General features: G+C 44.4%; 1 protein-coding gene across 1 annotated transcript in view; it reads left to right on the plus strand.

The window, feature by feature from the left end:
* The window catches only part of WDR25 (WD repeat domain 25), an 87188-nt gene that overhangs the window by 37062 nt on the left and 23706 nt on the right, over window positions 1–26420 (plus strand). The window contains exons 3-4 of the mRNA XM_040412684.1: window positions 10256–10403; window positions 16583–16713. Coding sequence (XP_040268618.1) covers window positions 10256–10403; window positions 16583–16713 — 279 coding nt within the window. The remainder of the gene's footprint in view (window positions 1–10255; window positions 10404–16582; window positions 16714–26420) is intronic.

Raw genomic sequence — 26420 nt, forward strand, 5'->3', positions numbered from 1 at the left:
TCGTCCATATAATACTTTTAGATACTGCGATCTATAGGGACTTTTTAGAAACCTTATTATTATTTTATTTTGCAAATCTATTATCAAGGTGTGAAAGGCCAAGATGGGAACAACCACTGTAAGTACCAGCCTGGGCAGTCAGGGTAATTACAGATATGGCTGATCGACCGTCGACTGTGCGTAGCATTGTGTACCGCAACAAACTATGCTGATCACAGAACTCTTGCCGTTGGGAGTCACTGGCCACTCTGATGTTTCTGCAATTTTTGCCGTCCCCGCTGAGGTTATTCTCGTCTGGGCCATTAAGAGGCCAAAATGGGAAAACCTATTTTTAAATATAAAAGAAAAAACCCTTCTACCTCTGTGCTATTGCTGTAATCATAACGGCCTATAGATTTAACTCATCATTTAGATTACATGTCAGCTTTGCTATATATACAGGGGTAGAATGAGCAGAGTCATCTCATAATCATTAAAGGGGTTCTCTCACTTCAGAAATTGGCATTTATCATGTAAATAAAGTTATACAAGGCCCTTACTAATGTACTGTGATTGTCCATATTGCCTCCTTTGCTGGCTGGATTCATTTTTCCATCACATTATACACTGCTCGTATCCAGGGGTTATGACCACCCTTCAATCCAGCAGCGGTGGCCGTGCTTGGACACTATATAGGAAAAAGCGCCGGCCTAAGTGCTCTCCTATGGTCCTGACTACCAGACAGAGCCATAACTTTATTTTTCCATTAACCATTCCATATAAAAGTTTGCTTTTTGAGGGAGGAGATATACTTTTTAAAGGGGTTGTTTACCCCTAGGGACATTTTCTACAGACCCCTAAATATACTTTGCTTATCCCCGATGCTGGGTTCTGGCTCCATCTCTGCAGCCAATGACCTGCAGAGCGAACGGGGCGTCGTTGGAGCAGGAGCCCAGTGGCTGGGACCAGGTAGGTATGATTACTGCCGTGGGTCCCGCCACACTCGAGGGTCTGCAGAAAAAGTCCCCAAGGGTGAACATCCCCTTTAATGGCTCCATTTATTGTACCATATAAGGTATTTAGAAACGACACAAAAATAATTTCTCAGGTGGATAAAAAAAAAAAGACTCAATTCCACCATAGTTTTTTGCCATGTGGTAGCGTGATCACGGTGACACCAAATTTATATAATTTTTGTTTTACCACTTGTAAAAAATGTACATTTTAAAAAATAAATAAATTGTGTCACCATATTCTGACACTCATGGCTTTTTTTTATTCTTCTTTCGATGGAGCTTTTTAAGGATTTTTTTTTTTTTCCTTCCAGGGTGAGATAAATTTTTTTACTGGCTCCATTGTAAGGTACATCTAACGTATGGAGTTCACCATGCGACATAAATAACGTGATGTTATAATTAGGGATGAGCGAACCCGAACTATTTTTGTAAAAGTCCGGGTTCGAGTTCGGTGTTCGGCGCATTCTTGGCGTCATACTACTTGGCCCAAGAGGCCATCACAGCCATGCCTACTATTGGCATGGCTGTGATTGGCCAGTGCACCATGTGACCCAGCCTCTATATAAGCTGGAGTCACGTAGCGCCGCACGTCACTCTGCTATGATCAGTATAGGGAGAGGTTGCAGCTGCGACGTTAGGGCGAGATTAGGCAGATTAACTCCTCCAAAAGACTTCATTCTGTGATCGATCTCCAGCTGTGGATCATTGAAGTGCTATTATTGACTTGCTCACTTTTTTGAGGCTGCCCAGAGCGTTTTTAGATCACTTTTTTTCTGGGGTGATCGGCGGCCATTTTGTGACTTGTGGTGCGCCAGCACGAGCTATCACCAAGTGTATTTAACCATCGATAGTGTGGTTATTTTGTGCTATATCCTACATCAGCTCCAGGCTGAGCCTGTGTCACCCAAGTGCATTTAACCATCAACAGTCTGATTATTTTTTGGCCATATACTACATCAGCTGCAGGCTGAGCCTGTGTCACCGAAGTGCATTTAACCATCAACAGTCTGGTTATTTTTTGGCCATATATTACATCAGGGGCAAGTTGAGCCTGTCACCCAGCGCCTAAAAAATAGACCTGACATTTCTATTCAACCAAATCTGCACAGTTTTAGCTGGTCAAGTTATTTGTAGTGACCGTCAAAGCAGACTTTTTGTTCTGGGTTGAAAAAGCATTCCCAAATTTGCCATTCTGAAAATAACTAGTTTGTGGTATTTCAGGCCTACTTGAAATCTATCCCAAAAAGAAAATCTTACATTGAAGTTATTGATAGTATCATTCAGAAAAACCTAAGACACACGCTAGCGTGCTGATAGAAGTGTCATTCTGTGATTAAACCTATAACTGTCACACAGCGCAAAAAAAAAAAACAGGTCTCACATCTCTATTCAACCAAATCTGTACTGTTTTAGCTGGTCAAGTTATTTGTAGTGACCGTAAAAGCAGACTTTTTGTTCTGGGTTGAAAAAGCATTCCCAAATTTGCCATTCTCAAAATTGTGGTGAACGGGAACAATGAGGAAAACATCTAATAAGGGACGCGGACGTGGACATGGTCGTGGTGGTGTTAGTGGACCCTCTGGTGCTGGGAGAGGACGTGGCCGTTCTGCCACAGCCACACGTCCTAGTGAACCAACTACCTCAGGTCCCAGTAGCCAGCAGAATTTACAGGGATATTTGGTGGGGCCCAATGCCGTTCTAAGGATGGTAAGGCCTGAGCAGGTACAGGCATTAGTCAATTGGGTGGCCGACAGTGGATCCAGCACGTTCACATTATCTCCCACCCAGTCTTCTGCAGAAAGCGCACAGATGGCGCATGAAAACCAAGCCCATCGGTCTGTCACATCACCCCCATGCATATCAGGGAAACTGTCTGAGCCTCAAGTTATGCAGCAGTCTCTTATGCTGTTTGAAGACTCTGCTGCCAGGGTTTCCCAAGGGCATCCACCTAGCCCTTCCCCAGGGGTGGAAGAGATAGAATGCACTAACGCACAACCACTTATTTTTCCTGATGATGAGGACATGGGAATACCACCTCAGCACGTCTCTGATGATGACGAAACACAGGTGCCAACTGCTGCGTCTTTCTGCAGTGTGCAGACTGAACAGGAGGTCAGGGATCAAGACTGGGTGGAAGACGATGCAGGGGACGATGAGGTCCTAGACCCCACATGGAATGAAGGTCGTGCCACTGACTTTCGCAGTTCGGAGGAAGAGGCAGTGGTGAGACCGAGCCAACAGCGTAGCAAAAGAGGGAGCAGTGGGAAAAATCAGAACACCCGCCGCCAAGAGACTCCGCCTGCTACTGACCGCCGCCATCTGGGACCGAGCACCCCAAAGGCAGCTTCAAGGAGTTCCCTGGCATGGCACTTCTTCAAACAATGTGCTGACGACAAGACCCGAGTGGTTTGCACGCTGTGCCATCAGAGCCTGAAGCGAGGCATTAACATTCTGAACCTTAGCACAACCTGCATGACCAGGCACCTGCATGCAAAGCATGAACTGCAGTGGAGTAAACACCTTAAAAACAAGGAAGTCACTCAGGCTCCCCCTGCTACATCTGCTGCTGCCTCCTCGGCCTCTTCTGCTGCTGCTGCCGCCGCCTCGGCCTCTTCCTCCGCCTCTGGAGGAACGTTGGCACCTGCCGCCCAGCAAACATGGGATGTACCACCAACACCACCACCTGCGTCACCAAGCATCTCAACCATGTCACACGGCAGCGTTCAGCTCTCCATCTCACAAACATTTGAGAGAAAGCGTAAATTCCCACCTAGCCACCCTCGATCCCTGGCCCTGAATGCCAGCATTTCTAAACTACTGGCCTATGAAATGCTGTCATTTAGGCTGGTGGACACAGACAGCTTCAAACAGCTCATGTCGCTTGCTGTCCCACAGTATGTTGTTCCCAGCCGCCACTACTTCTCTACTAAGAGAGCCGTGCCTTCCCTGCACAACCAAGTGCCCGATAAAATCAAGTGTGCACTGCGCAACGCCATCTGTGGCAAGGTCCACCTAACCACAGATACGTGGACCAGTAAGCACGGCCAGGGACGCTATATCTCCCTAACTGCACACTGGGTAAATGTAGTGGCGGCTGGGCCCCAGGCGGAGAGCTATTTGGCGCACGTCCTTCTGCCGCCAAGGATCGCAGGGCAACATTCTTTGCCTCCTGTTGCCTCCTCCTCCTACTCGGCTTCCTCCTCCTCTTCTTCCACCTGCTCATCCAGTCAGCCACACACCTTCACCACCAACTTCAGCACAGCACGGGGTAAACGTCAGCAGGCCATTCTGAAACTCATATGTTTGGGGGACAGGCCCCACACCGCACAGGAGTTGTGGTGGGGTATAGAACAACAGACCGACGAGTGGTTGCTGCCGGTGAGCCTCAAGCCCGGCCTGGTGGTGTGCGATAATGGGCGAAATCTCGTTGCAGCTCTGGGACTAGCCAGTTTGACGCACATCCCTTGCCTGGCGCATGTGCTGAATTTGGTGGTGCAGAAGTTCATTCGCAACTACCCCGACATGTCAGAGCTGCTGCATAAAGTGCGGGCCGTCTGTTCGCGCTTCCGGCGTTCACACCCTGCTGCTGCTCGCCTGTCTGCGCTACAGCGTAACTTCGGCCTTCCCGCTCACCGCCTCATATGCGATGTGCCCACCAGGTGGAACTCCACCTTGCACATGCTGGACAGACTGTGCGAGCAGCAGCAGGCCATAGTGGAGTTTCAGCTGCAGCACGCACGGGTCAGTCGCACTGCGGATCAGACCCACTTCACCACCAATGACTGGGCCTCCATGCGAGACCTGTGTGCCCTGTTGCGCTGTTTCGAGTACTCCACCAACATGGCCAGTGGCGATGACGCCGTTATCAGCGTTACAATACCACTTCTATGTCTCCTTGAGAAAACACTTAGGGCGATGATGGAAGAGGAGGTGGCCGAGGAGGAAGAGGGGTCATTTTTAGCACTTTCAGGCCAGTCTCTTCAAAGTGACTCAGAGGGAGGATTTTTGCAACACCAGAGGCCAGGTACAAATGTGGCCAGACAGGGCCCACTACGGGAGGACGAGGAGGACGAGGAGGAGGTGGAGGAGGATGAGGATGAAGCATGTTCACAGCGGGGTGGCACCCAAAGCAGCTCGGGCCCATCACTGGTGCGTGGCTGGGGGGAAACACAGGACGATGACGATACGCCTCCCACAGAGGACAGCTTGTCCTTACCTCTGAGCAGCCTGGCACACATGAGCGACTACATGCTGCAGTGCCTGCGCAACGACAGCAGAGTTGCCCACATTTTAACGTGTGCAGACTACTGGGTTGCCACCCTGCTGGATCCCCGATACAAAGACAATGTGCCCACCTTACTTCCTACACTGGAGCGTGATAGGAAGATGCGCGAGTACAAGCGCACGTTGGTAGACGCACTACTGAGAGCATTCCCAAATGTCACAGGGGAACCAGTGGAAGCCCAAGGCGAAGGCAGAGGAGGAGCAAGAGGTCGCCAACGCAGCTGTGTCACGCCCAGCTCCTCTGAGGGCAGGGTTAGCCTGGCAGAGATGTGGAAAAGTTTTGTCACCACGCCACAGCTAACTGCACCACCTCCTGATACGGAACGTGTTAGCAGGAGGCAACATTTCACTAACATGGTGGAACAGTACCTGTGCACACCCCTCCACGTACTGACTGATGGTTCGGCCCCATTCAACTTCTGGGTCTCCAAATTGTCCACGTGGCCAGAGCTAGCCTTTTATGCCTTGGAGGTGCTGGCCTGCCCGGCGGCCAGCGTTTTGTCTGAACGTGTATTCAGCACGGCAGGGGGCGTCATTACAGACAAACGCAGCCGCCTGTCTACAGCCAATGTGGACAAGCTGACGTTCATAAAAATGAACCAGGCATGGATCCCACAGGACCTGTCCATCCCTTGTGCAGATTAGATATTAACTACCTCCCCTTAACCATATATTATTCTACTCCAGGGCATTTCCTCATTCAATACTATTTTTAATTTCATTTTACCATTATATTGTGGGGCAACCCAAAGTTGAATGAACCTCTCCTCTGTCTGGGTGCCTGGGCCTAAATGTGTGACAGTGGCCTGTTCCAGTGGTGGGTGACGTGAAGCCTGATTCTCTGCTATGACATTAAGACAGATTCTGCGCTGACATAAGGCCAGATTCTCTGTTACGGGACCGCTCTCCTCTGTCTGGGTGCCGGGGCCTAAATGTGTGACAGTGGCCTGTTCCAGTGGTGGGTGACGTGAAGCCTGATTCTCTGCTATGACATGAAGACTGATTCTGCGCTGACATGAAGCCAGATTCTCTGCTATGTCATGAAGAGACTGATTCTCTGCTGACGTGAAGCCAGATTCTCTGCTATGGGACCTCTGTCCAATTGATATTGGTTCATTTTTATTTTTTTCATTTTAATTAATTTCCCTATCCACATTTGTTTGCAGGGGATTTACCTACATGTTGCAGCCCTCTAGCTCTTTCCTGGGCTGTTTTACAGCCTTTTTAGTGCCCAAAAGTTCGGGTCCCCATTGACTTCAATGGGGTTCGGGTCGGGTTCGGATCCCGAACCCGAACATTTCCGGGAAGTTCGGCCGAACTTCTCGAACCCGAACATCCAGGTGTTCGCTCAACTCTAGTTATAATATTTCAACCATAAGATGTGGCAACTTTTTGTTAGTATTTTAAAAAATTATAAGAATTATTTTTTTTTTTTTTTTTTTCTTTTTAAAACTTCTTTGTTGTCCCCTAAGGGAGCTTGAAGATGTGACTGCTTAATTGCGGTACTTCAGTGTGGTGGAGCCTGCGGCATAATCTCATTTCACCAAGGACCCCTGCCTGTCCTGACAACCGCTCTGCACACAGAGATTGTTTGGTGGGGGGCCAAATTGGGAGATAGAGGGGTCCTGCCTTTGTGGCCTTAGCTGCTTCAGTCGATATTGACCGGCACTGAGCGGCTAGGCCCCGCCTCTTGGTGCACTAAAGCCCTTATTATTTGTATAATGAATAAGTTTTTTTTTTTCTTTCTAGGAAACTCTGCATTCGATTTTCACAAGATAGATATAATTTTAATCAGCAGGATCAATATTACCGGGCAGTGTGTCTGGTCTCATGGGGCTGATCCTGCTGACAGGTGCTCTCTAAAGATTTGACATTTTTTTTACATTACACTTCCCTCCTGTATAGACTTCTCCAGATTTTTTTTAATTTTTTTTGTCTTCCGCCGCCCACTTTTTTTCTCTCTTTCTTTTTTTTTTTTTTTTTTTTTTTACATGAGAGCCGGATTACAATGTTCTCTTTTTCTAATATGTGACCTTCACAGTGAAACCGGCGTGTCGCCTCTACATTTAATAACCGCTACTTTATGTGAAACGACCTTCCGGCAGATACTCATTTTTGAGCCGACGTCGATATTGGAATATTTATTTCCAGGATAGAACCGTATTTTATGTTTTTACTGCTGACATCTACTTTTTACGATTGAAGTTTTGCAAAGTGTCTAACTTTTCACTTGGGTGACACAGCGGTTGTCTTGGTTTTACAGACATGTATTCCCCCCCCTTGGTTTCTTGTCATATTTAAAGGGGAACTCCACCTTTTTATGATCCGCAAATCCATCATCTTTGGAATATATCTCCACTTTACTTGGCTTCTTGTTTGTTTTAACTCGTGTGCTGAAAAGAAGTCTGCCGTGAAATGGAAACCATAGACAAGCTGCTGCTGATACATCTTTTATGTTGGGGGTATTTGGAAGGCTCCGTTTTTTAAGGGGCTCATTAGTAGCCCAGATATGAATATGCTAATTAGCTGCGCTGTCTTTTTACCTGCGCATGCGGCAATTAGCTTAATTTTTTTTTAAAATAAAGGATATCAAAATCCTACAAGGTAACCGCAGAAGAGCATTATCTGTGCAGACACTGAACCAGTAGGGGATGTGGTCCTCAGGCCAGAGATTTGAAAGAAATCCTGCAGTATTCTGAATGCAGCTTTGGATGTGACCGGAGTATAAGATGCTTAGCACACTGTAAAGAAGTACAATTTTTGAAAAGTTTTTTTTTTTTTTAAATCAGAAGACTCTCACTAAAGATTGGCGTGCACACGTGGAGCGACACGTCCTGGATTTTGCTGGGTGGATTTGATCGCATATGTACAAAGGATCCGCCGTCCGCTGCTGCGGGCCTTCAGAAGAGATGGCAATTTGTGGGAATCCTTCGGTGTTTCAATTAGTTTTGATGCGGGAAAATAGTTCACAAAACTGTCAAGCTGTCATGGATCTGCGAGTCGGACCCTGCGCCGTATTCCTCTGCTCGGAGGAAGTGGGAGACGGAGCGTTGATATTCTAGCAGCGTCCCCTCCGAGCGGAGCGCCTTATAATTTAATTTAAGTCTGTTAAGAATTTTTATTGTCTTGCAGAACACTCTGTACTTCACACGGCTGAAGAGACAAAATAAGTGTTTACATTATTTATGTCACGCAAGAACGGCTGCGGCTCAGCACCGCGCACAAGATAGCGGGGGAATAAAGAGAATAAACTTCTGTTCAGCTCATCAAAACTCTCAGCGCACACTGGACCCCCTTATACCACAGGAGAGGCATAGTAATGTTAAATCCTGCCACGCGTGGAAATCTGCCTGTTCAAATCCATCATTGTGTCCATAGGAGGCAGTATTAATAGTAGTTATATACTTGTATATAGGAGGCAGTATTATAGTAGTTATATTCTTGTACATAGGAGGCAGTATTATAGTAGTTATATACTTGTATATAGGAGGCAGTATTATAGTAGTTATATTCTTGTACATAGGAGCAGTATTATAGTAGTTATATTCTTGTACATAGGAGGCAGTATTATAGTAGTTATATTCTTGTACATAGGAGGCAGTATTATAGTAGTTATATTCTTGTACATAGGAGCAGTATTATAGTAGTTATATTCTTGTACATAGGAGCAGTATTATAGTAGTTATATTCTTGTACATAGGAGCAGTATTATAGTAGTTATATTCTTGTACATAGGAGGCAGTATTATAGTAGTTCTATTCTTGAACATAGGAGCAGTATTATAGTAGTTATATTCCTGTACATAGGAGGCAGTATTATAGTAGTTATATTCTTGTACATAGGAGCAGTATTATAGTAGTTATATTCTTGTATATAGGAGCAGTATTATAGTAGTTATATTCTTGTATATAGGAGGCAGTATTATAGTAGTTATATCCTTGTACATAGGAGCAGTATTATAGTAGTTATATTCCTGTACATAGGAGCAGTATTATAGTAGTTATATTCTTGTACATAAAAGCAGTATTATAGTAGTTATATTCTTGAACATAGTAGCAGTATTATAGTAGTTATATTCTTGTACATAGGAGCAGTATTATAGTAGTTCTATTCTTGTACATAGGAGCAGTATTATAGTAGTTCTATTCTTGAACATAGGAGCAGTATTATAGTAGATATATTCTTGTACATAGGAACAGTAGTATAGTAGTTATATTCTTGTACATAGGAGGCAGTATTATAGTAGTTATATTCTTGTACATAGGAGCAGTATTATAGTAGTTATATTCCTGTACATAGGAGCAGTATTATAGTAGTTATATTCTTGTACATAGGAGCAGTATTATAGTAGTTATATTCTTGTACATAGGAGCAGTATTATAGTAGTTATATTCTTGTACATAGGAGGCAGTATTATAGTAGATATATTCTTGTACATAGGAGCAGTATTATAGTAGTTATATTCTTGTACATAGGATGCAGTATTATAGTAGTTATATTCTTGTACATAGGAGCAGTATTATAGTAGTTATATTCTTGTACATAAGAGGCAGTATTATAGTAGTTATATTCTTGTACATAGGAGGCAGTATTATAGTAGTTATATCCTTGTACATAGGAGCAGTATTATAGTAGTTATATTCTTGTACATAGGAGCAGTATTATAGTAGTTATATTCTTGTACATAGGAGGCAGTATTATAGTAGTTATATTCTTGTACATAGGAGGCAGTATTATAGTAGTTATATTCTTGTACATAGGAGGCAGTATTATAGTAGTTATATTCTTGTACATAGGAGCAGTATTATAGTAGTTATATTCTTGTACATAGGAGCAGTATTATAGTAGTTATATTCTTGTACATAGGAGCAGTATTATAGTAGTTATATAGGTCATCAGTTAGAAAGTCTTGGAAAATCCTTTTAAGGGTTTGTTTCTGTTTTGTGTTGATTTTCTTTTTCCTTGTTTTTTTTTAGGTGTGGGATGCAGTGGACTCTGGTAAACCTCTATGCACGGTCTCATGCCACCGAGGTGCCGTACGTGATGCGCAGTGGTCACTCTGCGGCAGGAGGATCCTCACAGGGGGCTTTGACTCCCTCCTGCATTTAACAGATGTAGAAACAGGTCAGTTTAATGGGATTTGATAATACCTCACCGACACTGAATGGAGTTTCTTGATGAGACAAACTCCTTCTGCTCAATGGCGGGGTTCCTGAATATAATGATAAAATAGAAGTAAAAACTGACACACACAAGCAGAATCTGTGAATGTAACTCAACGTCTTTACACCATTAAGCATTTGGATAAAGCTGATTGACAAAACCGCTTGTCTCTGAAAATGTCAGTTGTGGGTTTTTACCCTCATCCATCTGACCGGGGAAAAATTTTTCAGATCACTGATTTATTTATTTAAACTTTGATGTTCTTTTAATTTAACGCCGAGGCAACGTTACAGTGACTTCTCATTGCCTGTGATCTCTTTTATGCACACAATTACCTTTCCCATTTCGGCGCCTTGCTTTACTACGTAGCAACACCGGTAAGCTAATTACTATGTCAGATACAATTTGTTACTTTCTATGTCACTATAGCGCTTGACATGGCTTTAAAACATAAGACATTAGAATGTGCCGGTAACATTGATGTCAGCAGCTGGAAAACATGTCGTACGCGGCATTATGCAGTACTTGCAGTCTTTTTTTGTACATAAAACCCTTAAATTTTAAATATGCAATGTGTTAGTTTTTGCAAATATTTCACTTTCTCTGGCATTCAAACAGATCTGTGTTCAGACTGTAAAGGAAGAGCAGCTCTTCATTCCCTCTCTCAGCAGGAAGTCACAGCACAAACTAAAGCATCCTTCTGCAGATAAAATACTGCTAGTGAGTCATCTTCCATTAAACAAAACCATTTTGGGCTGGGTTCACGTCTGCGTTGTGAACTCCAGCATTCTGATCCGGTTTTTGTATCTGGCATATATGGCGACTTTCAGCCGGGCAAAAAAATACTACACGTAGCAAAAAGCCGGCATATTTGCCCAAAGTTAATGGGGATGCAGAGTTGTGCGGGGGTATCCGGCTATGCTGGATACAGTGAACTCCGGCAGTCTATTCCTCTGCCAAAACAGACTGATGGAGTTCACAGCGCATGTTTGAGCACGGCCTTGCTGTGTTAAAGTGAATTAGAGCAGGGCAGCAGTGACCAGCTGATCTCCTGCCGATCAGATAGTGATGGACTGTTTTGAGAATAGGCCTTCACTTATAAATGCGTGGACAACCCCTTTAAAGGTGTTGTCCAACCTAGAAGGCGAAAATCCCAATGTACAAAACTAGTACCCAGTTTAAAAAAAAAAAAAAAAACACCTCAGCTGTCCACAGCCCCACTGTTCCTGCAGCGCTGACATGTTCCTGGCTGCTCTCGGTCTGTACTGAACTAGAAGTGGCTTTGTCCTGTGACTGCTGCAGCCAATTACTTGCCTCAGCAGTCGCCTGTGCTTGAATGGCAAATCACTGCTAGTGACACGTGACTGCTGAGGCCAGTGATTGGCCACAGTGTTCACGAGACCAAACCACTCCCGGTCCTACAGGGACTGAAAGCGTCTTCGATCTGCAGGACAAGGAGAGGTCATTTTTTTAAAAATTTTATTTATTTATTATTTTAACCCCTTAACACAGAATCATATATACAGTCCTGATCAAAAGTTTAAGACCACTTGAAAAATGGCAAAAAATCATATTTTACATTATTGGATCTTAACAAGGTTCCAAGTAGAGCTTCAACATGCAACAAGAAGAAATGGGAGTGAGACAAAACATTTTTTGGGCATTCAATTAATTGAAAATAACGATTAAACTGAAACAGGCTGTTTTTCAGCTGATCCAAATTTTAGGACCACATGCCTTTAAAAGGCCAAATCTGTGCAAAGATGTGGATTCATTGTCATTTTCTGTCAGGTAGTCACACGTTGTGATGGCAAAGGCAAAAAATCTCTCCCTTTTTGAACGTGGTCGGGTTGTTGAACTGCATAAGCAGGGTCTCTCACAGCGCGCCATCACTGCTGAGGTGGGACGCAGGAAGACAGTCATTTGGAATTTCTTAAATGATCCTGAGGGTTATAGTACAAAAAAGTCAAGTGGAAGACCCCAAAAAATTTCCCCAGCACTGAGCCAGAGGATCCAATTGGCTGTCCGTCAAGACACTGGACGATCCTTGAGCAGCCCCATAACCATCAGACGGCATCTGAGACTGAAGGGCTTTAAAAACAAAAAACGTCTTCAAAGACCTCGTCTCCTTGAACGCCACAGAACTGCTCGTTTGGACTTTGCAAGAGAGCACCAAACATGGGACATTCAAAGGTGGAAGAAAGTTTTATTCTCTGATAAGAAAAAATGTAACCTTGATGGTCCTGATGGTCTCCAACGTTACTGGCATGACAAGCAGATCCCACCTGAGATGTTCTCTACGCGCCACAGTGGAGGGGGCGCCATAATGGTCTGGGGGGCTTTTTCCTTCAGTGGAACAATGGAGCTTCAGGAAGTGCAGGGGCATCAAACGGCCGCTGGCTATGTCCAGATGTGGCAGAGAGCATTCCTCATGACGGAGGGCCCTCGTCTGTGTGGTAACGACTGGGTTTTTCAACAGGACAACGCTACAGTACACAATGCCCGCAGGACAAGGGACTTCTTCCAGGAGAATGGCATCACTCTTTTGGCCCATCCTGCGTGTTCCCCTGATCTAAATCCAATCGAGAACCTTTGGGGATGGATGGCAAGGGAAGTTTACAAAAATGGACAACAGTTCCAGACAGTAGATGGCCTTCGTGCGGCCGTCTTCACCACTTGGAGAAATGTTCCCACTCACCTCATGGAAACGCTTGCATCAAGCATGCCGAAACAATAACAGCGGAGCTACTCATTACTGAGCTCATGTTTTGAAAGTTGGATTTCTGTTTTGGGGGGGTTTAGTTTTTTTTTTTTAGAGGTGTGTGTGGTCCTAAACTTTTGATCAGCTGAAAAACAGCCTGTTTCAGTTTATTCGTTGTTTTCATTAAATTGAATGCTCAAAAAATGTTTTGTCTCCCTCCCATTTCTTCTTGTTGCATGTTGAAGCTCTACTTGGAACCTTGTTAAGATCCAGCCATGCTAAATAGGATTTTCTGCCATTTTTCAAGTGGTCTTAAACTTTTAATCAGGACTGTATGTTCATGATTGGCATTAAGAGGATGTATGAGGCGGGCTCACGAGCTGATCCCACTCCATATGTGGCGACTTCAGACTATATAACACAGCAGACGCCTGATGCCAGTCTGATCGGGAGCGAAGGTAACTACATCCCACTCACAGCATCTCAGAGGTTTAGGGGCGTCTTCTGTCTGATTATGATTGTCTCCAAGCGGATGCTATGAAGACCTAGGGCCTTGTGAAGGCTCCCAGTCCTGTCATAGTAATTTTGTGAAAATCCCATAGACTGTGGTACAAGGGATCAGACGATCGCATGTTTGAGTCCCCCGAGGTGTCCAAAAGTTAATGTAAAAAAAAAAAGTTTCTTAAAAAAAGAAATCACAAAAATATTAAAAATACAAATCACTCCCTTTTCCCAATTTTACATATAAAAATAAATAAACATAATTGGCATTGGCGCATCCGAAAATGTCCCAACTATTAAAGTATTAAAAAATTTCCTGCAAAGTGAATGCTGTAACAGAAAAAAAAATAAAGATATGTGATTTGCTATTTTTTTGGGCACATTGCCTCAAAAATAAAAAGTGATCAATAAATTGGTACCAATAAAAACTACAGCTTGCCCTGCAAAAAATTAGCCCTCAGACAGCTCTGTGAACGGAAAAGTTAAAAAGTTATTGGTGTCCGAATATCGCGAAGTAGACAACATTTTTATTTTCTCAAAGGTTTTTATTCTTTTTTAGAGTGGTAACTACATAATAAAAACTACTTACGTTTGATATTGTCGGAATCGTACCGACCCGCAGAGTAAGTTTCTCATGTCGTTTTTAGTGCGCAGTACACAACATAAAGCATCATCAAAACCTGATTTTTTATTTATTTTTTCAGTACAAGATATAGTAAATTAAATGGTTACATTAAAAAATATAACTTGTCCTGCAAAAAATAAGCCCTGATATATCTCTTGGAAAGTGGGAAAAACGAAAAATTAGCCCAGTCTTTAAGGGGTTAACTCAGCTTTTGTTCTGTCCATTGTGGTTGTCTTCTAGGCTGGACAGTCCCTTTTTGGAGACAGCAGTTGTGTTTTATTATTTTTTTTTATTATTGCGTTCGTTTAATTTATTAAAGGGATTGTTCACCCCTGGAGGCCTTTGATTGAGACCTTCCCTCCAGCATGCTTGGACCTGCAGAGGGTCTCATACTTAGTAGCCTGATCCCTTCCGCTAGGTTGCCAGCTCCTTCGCTCCCCAGCCACCGCTGTCTCACTCCAGTCCCAACATGTCAACCTTCAAGTTTGATACTGGTCACGTGACTGCTGCAGCCAATGACTGACCGCACTCAGGTCATGTGAAATACAGGGGAACACCACTGTGGCCAGTCATTGGTTGCCATGATCACGTGACGAGTGATGAGACCAGAGGTCTGCAGCGGTAAGAGAGAGCGAAGGAGCTGGAATCGAACGGTGGGGATCTCGTAAGTAGGTGTCCCTCCACAGGTCCGGCCACGCTGGGAGATTTTGCCACCTCCGATTCAGCGCTGAGCTGGTGTATCCACTGCTTCCAGTCTTTGCTGATGTCCCGTCAACATGCAAGTCTTCTCGGTTTCCTTCTATACTTTTTTGCTGCCCCTCCCCCGCTCTCAGCACATGAGATGGCAGACACATTTGTAGAAGTAGTTAAAGCGAACCTGTCGCCACGATTCTGGACTATTATCTGTGGTAATACATGAGTAGTCCTGCAGGCATGGACTGCTATTTTTTATTTGCCTTCTGCCTGTCACGGGTAATGGGGAGGGGATAACACAGAAGGAATAGACCGGAGTCTAGGCCTCAAAGCTAAGGGAGATGGATGGTGACCTCCTAGGAATCCCTAGACCTCTCCCTGACTCCTGCCAATATGAGTAGACCCTGAAGGTGGAAATACTCATACACTGGAACCTTAGCCCTGGAGACCCTGGAAGGCCCTAGGAGTGGTGGCAGGGAATGAGACTACTGGTTACTCCCCAGATGAAGGAACCAGCGTCTCCCTGAGGCCTAGACAACAGCACACACAAGCGAACAACAAAAATGCAAAACAAAATGCACTTAGCTTAAAGCAGAATGGAGGAGCAGGAGATCCAAAGGAACAACACACCAGCTCAACCAACTCCAGCAGGAAATATCAACCGCATGCTAAGCAGTGTGAGTAAGAACTAAATAGAGCCTCAGTAATGACCACAAGCTGCACCAGACAAGAGGTGTGGTCATTAACAAACACAACACTGAGCGGAGAAAACAGAGAGACTGTCCGATACCCTCACGTGCCGCCAGTCTCTCAGATCTTCTTACCTCTGTCTTGGGAGGGACCGTGACCCTGCCCCCTGTTCCCCCATTGTCAGCTCTCAAAACTGCACTGAAAAGGACAGCCTGGACTGCTGTGCTACGCTAGCATAATGGAGAGGACTCCTGTGCGCATGTGCAGCAGTCCCAACAATGTATTTCAGCGCAACTTTAAAGCAGCGGAACTGGGGGGGGGGGGGTAGGAAAAAAATATATAAAATAGGGATCTGGACTCCTGATCTGCAAGACTACTGATATATTACTGCAGGTAATAGTCCAACATCCTGGCGACAGATTCCCTTTAAAGAAATTGCCAGGAAGGGGATTGTGACATCAAAAACATGTCGGAGCGAAGACAAGCTGTAATTAGGCAGGAAAGACTTAGCAAATTACAGCGGCCTCTGAGTTGCACGCCTCGGTTTATATGACGCTGTCGTCCTCAGCTGTCATACACTTCACCAAAGGTTTTGTTAATAAACTTTTTGTATAAAACTACCGACTCGTGTTCATAATTCCGTACGTAATTACATCTCAAGCGGTGTTGGCATGGTAACCGTGCCCCCTCCCCTTGCTTTAATATCTCTGTTATTTTCCTTAGGGAAATTAAGTGAGTCCATTCACACGTTCTGTGCTGTACATTAAAGCAAGGGAATGAATGCAATTTGCTCTTAATTAGATACGGGTATGAAAAAAAACAAAAACACAAACCTGCACCTTAATTTACACATGTGCTTCTTTTAACAATGGGCTAATTACTAAAGAATTTGTGTAGGTTAATCAATTATTTTTTCCCTTTTTTTTTAAGGGAAAGACCTGTTTACTGCAAAGAACGAATGCAAGATTAGCGCCGTCCGGTTTCACCCATGTGATCCGAATATGTTTATATGTGCTGGCTTTTCTCCTGCGATAACGGCCCACGACATACGGATGGGTAAGGTATGGTACCTGCCAAGTGCTACATGTTACTGCAGACCAACTTAGGGATGGGGTTTAGGAAAGGAGCAGGGCTTAACGATCTTTTTGTCCTCCCCTCCCCCAGAGTGGAGGGGGGAGGCTTCTGCTGCTGCCTCCACTTTTCTCGCAGCCAGAGACCGGTCAGTGAGGAGCAGGAGGGGGGACAAGGCTGAGTTCCTGGGACACAGAGATTTCTTTATATATTTCACTGGCCAGTGGAGAGCCATTGCTCCTGTAGGCTTTACTTATTTTGAGCTAAAATTCTTTTTTTCAGTCGGTCTTTTCTTGTTTCTGAGATGCTTAGCAGCCTGTGGATTTTCATTCCCCCTCCCCCCCCCCCCCCCCGTCAGTTTAGGAGCTGACGGGCTCCTTATCTCTGCTCTCTGAAATTATAAGCACTCAGTTCTTATGTTACTGACTTAAATAAGTGTTTATGACCTCTTAGTAGTTTTGAGATGAGGTTTATTAGATGTCAGGCACAAAGAGAAACTGAAAGTACCAGTCACACAGCTAGAAAAACAGTAAACTTTTTGTAACAGAATGGCTGAATATTTTTAATAAAGGCCAATTGAAAGTATGATTTTCAGCCACAAATTAGTAAAATGCAATCGTAAACACAAATTGCCTCCGAAACTCTGATCAAACATGTCCCTGCCTTTAAGACAACTGGTTGCAGCAGTAGCCCCTTCCCCTCCTGTTCATAATTAGGGATGAGCGAATCGACTTCGGATGAAACGTCTGAAGTCGATTCGCATAAAACTTCGTTTCAATACTGTATGGAGCGCTCGCTCTGTACAATATTGAAACAAAGTTTTATGCGAATCGACTTTGGATGTTTCATCCGAAGTCAATTCGCTCATCCCTATTCATAATGTATGAGATAAATCGACTACTGTGTGTTACCATTCCCCTTCTCAATCGGGCTTGTCCCTACACAAGCTTGCAAGGAGAATGATGGAACCCAGTCACCTATTTAGTCATAGATTTCCATGAAGAGTAACAGAGGAACTGCACAATACAGAGTTACAAGAAAAGCTGGACCAGAATAGTTATGTTTGAGCGAATAAACTTCGGATTAAACATCTGAAATCGATTTGCATAAAACTTTGTTACAATACTGTACGGAGCGAGCGTTCCGTTGGAATGGTCGACAGAAACGCTTCTCTGTATAATATATGCAAATTGGTAAATTGTAGCTTCAGAGGGGTTGCCATGGTAACCACTGTGCTAATGATTTATTTTATTTTTTTAATGAAAACTTTTAGCATTTTTTCCCCATTATTCTGTTCCTTCTGTCGTCTTGATTCTTGATGCAGGTTTTAATATGAAACTGCTCTAATTCCCTAATGTATTTTGTAGCAGCTTAGAGAACACTAGTCAGTGCTGATTGTGGTGAAGGGTTAAGTAGTGAAGGAACCTGGCGCTGAGACAAGGTCCTCTACTCCGATGACCCCCGAGAAGAGGCTGTAATAAAGTAGACGCGAAGGGTGCCCTTCAAAGAGGTTGGTCCACGAACAACAGTCATCTGTGCGCAGGATGGGTGATAAAGGTATGATCGCCGAGGGTCCACCCAGCGTGACCCCTAGCGATTACGAGAACGGAGGGTGAGTGGAACGGTAGTGCATGTGACCACCGTCTCCTCCATTCACTTCTGTGGGACAGAGATAGCAGAGCCTGGACTCCACAGTCCCGTGATCACTGGGGTCCCAGTGGTCGGACATATAGTGATCATACATTTCTCACCTATCCTGTGGATTGGTCATATTGTTTGTGATCCATCCCCCTTTAAGATGGCCCAAGTGCTCCTCTCTGAACCGTCCAGAGCCATCCAACCCCCCCCCATTATAAGTCATATGAGAAGTTGGGGTAAATGGCTGCGCCTACGTGATCGGTTTATGGCCATTGGACCTCCAGTAAATGCCCCATTAAATATATATACATGTGGCATCGCCTTCAGTTATTGTATTTTTCGATTGTTTTTAACCTTTGGTTTGCCAGATGTCCATATGACTTGACGGCAATGTTAGTTCGTAACCCGTCAGCGAATCAGCTGCCACCTGTTTGCCATGCAAAATGCCCCCCTCCCGCCCGCCTCTCCCTACGTAATTGGCCCTGCCAGCCGTCTAGTGAGAGCTCGCCTTTGTTTCCCATGATGTTTGTGCACAATGTTTGGCCACTGTCCTGAGCTGAATTTCCATCTCCAAATTATGCAAGGCAGAAATAATTCTGATTAATTATGGGGAACTGGAGCATAATTACCGTAACGTTGGCTTGACAAACGCGAATGAAGCCCTCGCACGTTGAAGTCATGCTTGATTTGGTGGTGAATATTTTTGCAGTCCCTCTAATGTAGAAGGTAGAGTGGGACTGGGGGCACACGGGGCCCCTCCAGATTGAGAACCAATACCAAATGACCCTCTTAGTGGAGGATGGGTGTATTTTATCAAATTATATCTCATTTACACATGGCCCTAATAGACTAGATATCGCCCTATTTTCTACTCACTTAACTTTTATTCTACCACATTTATTAGAATCTCACTTGAGGTATGAGAGTAATATTTTAAAATGCTGCAGTATAGTTCTCAGTATTATCAGCGTATATATTAGGAAACTATATGTCTACTGCCTACGGCCTCCGCAGTGACGTGGTTGATCTCTCTTGGTTATATATACTGGTGTATTGCGCGCATACACCAGATCTAACTACCAGAATATAATCTGCATATTTATTTCTACCTGCCTAACTGTGCTCCTACTGCATTCTCTAAAAACGGCAACTAAACGCTGCTCCCCGACAAAAACGGCGTCCTCAGGGGAATCGGGCACCGGCGAAACATGTCAGGGGGGGGGGCAGCGTTTAGGGTCCATTCACACGTCCGTAGTGCATTGCGGATCCGCAATACACCTGGCCTGCACCCCCATAGAACTGCCTGTTCTTGTCCGCAATTGTGGACAAGAATCGAACATGTTCTATTTTTTTCCGGTGCTGCAGACCAGAGGATCGGGGCAGCGCTCCGGAAATGCGGATGCGGAGAGCACATAGTGATCTTCCTGATGTAAACTGGAAAACCAAAATAGCTAGTTCTACCAGGAGTACAGATATTCTAAATTCCCTACTGGGATTATCTCTACAGCAAGTAGTTGAGGAGCCAACCCGGAAGGAGGCCATTTTAGATTTAGTATTCACAAATGGGAATTTGGTATCTGATATTACTATAGGGGAAAGCTTAGGATCTAGTGATCACCAGTCAGTGTGGTTTACTATGAGTACAGTGACTGAGTCACACCACACAAAAACAAAAGTTTTAGATTTTAGAAAAACTGACTTTTCTAAAATTAGATTAGTGTCATACGAGTCCCTATCAGATTGGAACAGTTTCAATGGAGTCCAGGAGAAATGGGACTGCTTAAAAGGGTCACTCTTGAAGGCAACAGAAAATTGCATTAGGCTTGTCAGAAAAAGGAAGAGACCACTGTGGTACTCAGCAGAAGTGGCCAAAATCATTAAAAACAAAAAGATAGCATTTAGGAATTATAAATAAAAAAAACGAGGATGACAGGCAAATTTATAAGATTAGGCAGAGAGAGGCCAAACAAGTTATAAGAGCTTCTAAAGCACAGGCAGAAGAGAAATTAGCTCAGTCAGTAAAAAAAGGCGATAAGGCATTCTTCAGATACATAAATGAAAAAAGGAAACTAAAACAAGGAATTACCAAATTAAAAACAAAAGAAGGAAGGTATATGGAAGAAGATAAAGAACTAGCTGACTGCCTCAATGAATACTTCTGTGAAGGGAAAGGACCTCAGTTAGGAAAGAAGACTAATGAATCTTTTGATGCATGTGTCTTTACAGAGGAAGAGGTTCTAAGTCAACTGTCTAAAATTAATACAAATAAGTCACAGGGGCCTGATGGGATACACCCAAAGCTATTAAAAGGGCTCAGCGGTGAACTAGCAAAACCATTAACAGATTTATTTAACCAATCACTGGCAACAGGAGTCGTGCCAGAAGATTGGAAATTAGCAAATGTTGTGCCCATTCACAAGAAAGGTAGTAGGGAGGAATCGGGCAACTATAGGCCAGTAAGCCTGACATCAATAGTGGGGAAATTAATGGAAACCATACTTAAGGAGAGGATTGTGGACCATCTAAAATCCCATGGATTGAAAGATGAAAAACAGCATGGGTTTACTTCAGGGTGAGTTGTGTTATTTGGAGGGGGCAGAAATGCTGTCTGCTCACTTCCATCGTGATGTCTGTCACCAATGTATTTATCAGGCAGGATGTGCCAGGTTCATTGCATGGCATCAAACCTTTTTAGCAGTATGTATGCCTCTGGTGTCACTGAATCTCCTTCTTGTAGCTGGCACACAATCTCCTTCCAGTGGACTGAGTTTGTACATTGCCAGTGAATGCTGCAGCGCAGAGCACAGCCTGCTGCCTTTCCTGTGCCTTAGGCCTGCACCTGTTCTTCTCTAGTATCTTGCTCCAAATCTAGAATAATTCTATATCTTATGTGAGGCGTACACAGATATCTGTCATCCGAATGCTTATTCACCCGACGGTGATTCTTCACATCCCCGGATACGCATGGATGCTGAGCATGCATGTCTTGTGAATAGGGAGTATGCCATGAACACCACTGGTGGCAGCTTATCTACCCTGTGAATTAAAGGATTGGGCAGTCCGATCCTTTCTTTTCTGGCATCTGCTGTTGTGGGAAAGTCTGTACACCGCTATACACCTTAGATTGTCGGCAGGCCTGATGAAACTGCCTCATTTGACCGACATTTTGCCAGCTTCAGTACGGCATTACCTTTTAAAGGTATTATCCCATGACTAATGTAAAAAATGACAATCAGATATCGTATAGGACATGACAGTCTCTTTCTACCAAAGACAGAATCGGCCCTGTCCCTCACACAGATCCAGAGATCTCCCCATTCATTGCTCTGCTAGATTTATATCAAGCTGGCAGCTCAGGGGCGTGTCCTTTCTGCTGCAGCTCAGAGGGCGTGTCCATGCTGCCTCTATCTCAACTCAGGAGGCAGTTGGAGCGTTAAACTGAGCATGTGCGGCCATCTCAGTGAGCAGGACAAAGAAATAAGAAAAAAACAAACAGCAGGTGGCGCTATACAGATACATTTTATTGAATAACTCAGTGGCTTTACAGAATTTTTTATTACATGTAATCACAAAAGTATAGAATATTTTTCGTTGGACAACCCCTTTAAGTATTCCTGAAAGAAGTCGGCCCTGTGCTTGCACTTGTCCCCATGACAACTCTTCCTGCCCTGCGTTCTGGCATTTCAGCCTCGTCCACTGCTGAGCACTGATGCATGCGCCCCTGTGGGCACCAACAAGGCACTGTGCCATGGCCGCCTATGGGATGATATATACCTCAAGTATTGATGTATTTACAGTGCAGCGAATGTAAATCGTAAAAACAAGATCCGGCGACTACCAGAGCCTTAGTTTCCATAGTAACCGTGTGTGCACATTAGGGCCTGTTACCGAATTCTCCCGCGTCGGGGTTAAATCGCGCGCTGTAATTGTTTCTGCTCATGAGACCGCAATAAACCCCTCTGAGCAACATTTTTGACCTTATTATCTCCTGCCCTCCCATCTGTCACAGTCATTAAATCTGCCATTAAAATCTACCAAGTACAGGACAGGGAGTTAATTCACCGCCGCCCGAGCCACATCTACAAAATGCCAGCTCCAGCATTCGTCGTGTGGTTGGCAACGATTTACTTGTGGGATTTTGAAAAGGATTTTTATGAAATACTAAATAATAAAATTCCTTTAATCCGGCATTGACAGCCGGTAGGTGCTGGATTATCAGATGTGGGAGGTTGGCGTAGACGTTCAGATCTGTGCCGTGCTGCCATCATTTTGGTTTTTATGCATGCCACATGAAAAGTTTTCTTTCCAATCATTTTGATGTCATGTAATTTATATTGAAGTCCTTCTCAATTTTGCTAGATCTCTGCTTGCTGTCAGTGAGCAGAAACATTCAGAAAACCTGCCATGAGTTGGTTGTTCTGCAGAATATACAGGATAGATGATAAATATTGGATTGTGGGGGTCAGCCACTAGGACCCCCAGCCATTCCGAGAACAGAGGGGCCCGAGCCTCCTCTTTTGAGTTGAGCAGTAGTCTACGTGGCGGTCCACCACGCCATTCACTTCTATGGGACTGACACAGACTGCGATCTTACAGTCCCATACGGTATTCACATTTTGCGGATCTGCAATCTGCAGCCCACAAAACACATACAGTCGTGTGCATGGGGCCTTGTATGGTCCTCCACCACCATGACTCCCCCAAGAAGCCCTCTCTCTCCTGTGCATTATGAGGGTGCTGTGGATGAAACTTATGGGGTCACTAGCTGGCACTTTTGGGAACTTTCAGGCTGCCCTTTATGCGGAATTACAGCGTGCACAATGTGGGGCAGTAGCTGTCATTTATAGAGGCCCTGTGTCTTACCCTATTATGGGGACACTCAAGATATACGGACATTAATGCGTGTGTGTCTTCTGTACTTCAGCCCTCTTCAAGTAATTGGCTTCACTTTTGGTGCGTTACAGAGCGCCACAGTCCGCTAATATTCTGACCGTGTCATTTTAGGTTGGATCCCCCTTTAAATCACCAGCATCCTCTCTTATGCACGATGCAGAGGGTAAATAACCATATACTCAGTAACATTCAGTATGGAAGAAGGAGCTTCACGGATATTTCTGATAATACTAAGTACGGTAGATACTTGACCTTGAAGTGAACGTCTTACTGGTAACCCCATAGCTCGGAGCCACGAGGCGAAACCACTGACCTCCAATTACCGCACAATCAATAAGTGTCCATTTAATTATTTGCAGGCACCAGGGGAGCGGCAGAGCGAATGTATCGTGTCTAACAGCAGAAGTATACGCCGGCGGTGTCCTTTATTATAGACCTATATTAAAGCCACTCGGCTCGTCACCGTCACTCGGCTCTTAATTGCTCCGTGACTACCACTTGGGATCTGTTTACATTTCTGGTCACAGGTTCCATCAGGATTGTGGTATTTTTGGGGGCAAGATTATTAGTGCCGTCTGCAGCATTATTTTTGCTGCCAAATCAAGTCGATGGCGGGCGGGGAGCGGGGATCAGATCCTTCGGAAAGCTACTCCACCGCTATAGGGAGCCAGGGTGAAGAGAACTGCTGCTTTACCAGTTTAGTCCTTGCTTCAGTCTATCCTTACCCCATGGGGTAAAGCCAAGAACCAACTCCAGACCCAACTTTTGGGCTAATAGTCATAACCAGATAGAAAAACATACATTTCAAAGGCTTGTCTAATGAAGATGGCCACTAAGTGGAAACTGTCAGCTGGTTGGTGCTGGTCTGGTTTCTGTAATCCCCGGCATTGAGATGTTATCGCAGCTGCGTCTGCCCATGAATGACATGGTGGCCATGCACATGAATGGGGGTCTATGTGATGCATGGTGGGGCCAGATAAGACTGATTTGGTTCTCTGCTCTGGCTCTGAAGTAGGGGCAACACTCGTCACCTGGGAACCTCCAGAGACACCCGAAAAAACATCTGATTTCTTTATGGGGGATATCCAGGCATCGGGAAATGTAGTGCTACATGGCGGATCTCCACCCTGGCTCATCGAGGGAGGCATGAGACCCTCCTGTGTGATGTCTATAGCCATATGTACCGAGGTTGCTATCTTCAAGAGTCAACCCTTTTTTACTCATTTCTGCCCTGCACCATTTATTTACAGCATGGACAGGGAGATCCTTAATGTGACCCATCGTAGTTGTACCGCGCATCTGAGTATGCACCATCCGCAGTGAGTATCAGCTCTAACATCTAGCCAATGTTAGAGGCCTCCCTCTGACACACCATTGGTGCTCCGCAACATGATTGAGCATGGGGCCTACGATAGGCCTGCCACCTGTTAGATGGAGCTTAATAAGGGATTATTTCAGTGTACTTTATCAGTGTGATCGCATTGACCCCTAAATAAAATGTAAAAAAAAAAAAAAAAAGAGAACTTTCCACAATAATTTTTTTTGCTATGAAACAAGAGAAATGAATGGACAGAGTTGCATATGTCTGAACACCGCTCCATTCGATGTGGCAACCTCTGTTTACTTGCAGGTCCCAGAGGTGTGGATATGCCATAAAGATCTGTAATGAGAACGCCCCTTTAATTACATATAATTGGTATCCCCGCAACCGCACAAAACTGGAATAAAATGAGATCAAAAAGCTTTATGTAGTCTGAGACAGTACCAATACAAACTATAACTTGTCCCCCCCCCCCAAAAAAACACACCGCTTCTTCAGCGGGAAAAATAAAAATGTCATTGATCTTGGCGTGCAAGAAAAAAAAAAAAAAAAAAACTGCATCCTGAAGGGATTAAAGTGAGTCTCCAGTTGTAAAAGAAATAGGTTTAAAAGGTGTTCATAGACATGTATGGTGTACTGTATCTACACCTCTGGGAGCAGCACCCACCTCCGAAATGGAGCCCTCCTTGAATGGAGAGTTGGTCACTCGTCCACATCTCTCTACATTCACTTCTATAGGGTTTCTGAGAAGAGCTGAGTGCGCTGACTCACTAAGAGGTTAATGGAGAAAGCCCTGAATGTGCGGCCGGGAGACCCCCGTTGTGTTTTGCAGATCCCCAGAGGTGTGACTCAAGACTATGAAATATCCTGTGGATGTGTCCTAAATACCTGACTAGAATAGCTCCTCGATCTTAATATGATGGGTATTTATTATATACATTGTATCTATTCCTCACCCTTTTCAATATCTAAAGGCTATGGAAACCTTCGGGGCAATTTTTGTATGGTCGCATTTTACTTATTTTGGGCTAAAAATAATTTTTTCAGTTGGTCTTTATTAAACATTTTTAGCAGTTTTTGTGATACATGGGGTTAAAAATCAATCTATTGGCAGACTGTCCCTCCTAAGTTCCGTCAGCTGATGGCTCATGTGAAGCCTTATCTCTGACCTTAAACACTCACTAAGCTAAACTTTGATCAAACCACTAAGGCCTCATGCACACGACCGTTGTTGTGTTCCGTGTCCGTTGTTCCGTGATTTTCTGCGGACCCATTGACTTTCAATGGGTCCGTTGAAAACTCGGATAATGCACCGTTTGTCATCCGCGTCCGTGATCCGTGTTTCCAGTCCGTGAAAAAAATATGACCTGTCCTATTTTTTTCACGGACAACGGTTCGCGGACCCATTCAAGTCAATGGGTCCGTGAAAGAACACAGAGCCACACAAGATTGTCATTCGCGTCTGTGATCCGTGTCCGTTTTTTTTCCTATCATTTGCAAGGCAACCTTGACTTAGATTTTTTTCTCACTTTTCATGTCTGGTGAGCCTCCAAAAATCAAGGAAGACACATTTCTTGAAACGGATCACGGAACAACGGAACCCCATTTTGCGGAACGGAACACAACAACGGTCGTGTGCATGAGGCCTAAGAATATGGCTTAAATGAGTGTTCATGAGCTGTCAGGAGATCAGAGATAAGAGCTTCACATGAGCCCGTTAGCTGGCCGAACTCAGGAGGGATTTGCAGACTGATTTTTAACCCTATGTATCACAAAAACTGATTACATTTTTAAATGAAGACCAACTGAAAAAATTATTTTTAGCCCAAAATGAGTAAAATGCAA

The sequence above is a fragment of the Bufo bufo genome, chromosome 11 (genome assembly GCF_905171765.1).
Source record: "Bufo bufo chromosome 11, aBufBuf1.1, whole genome shotgun sequence".
Classification (NCBI taxonomy): Eukaryota; Metazoa; Chordata; class Amphibia; order Anura; family Bufonidae; genus Bufo; species Bufo bufo.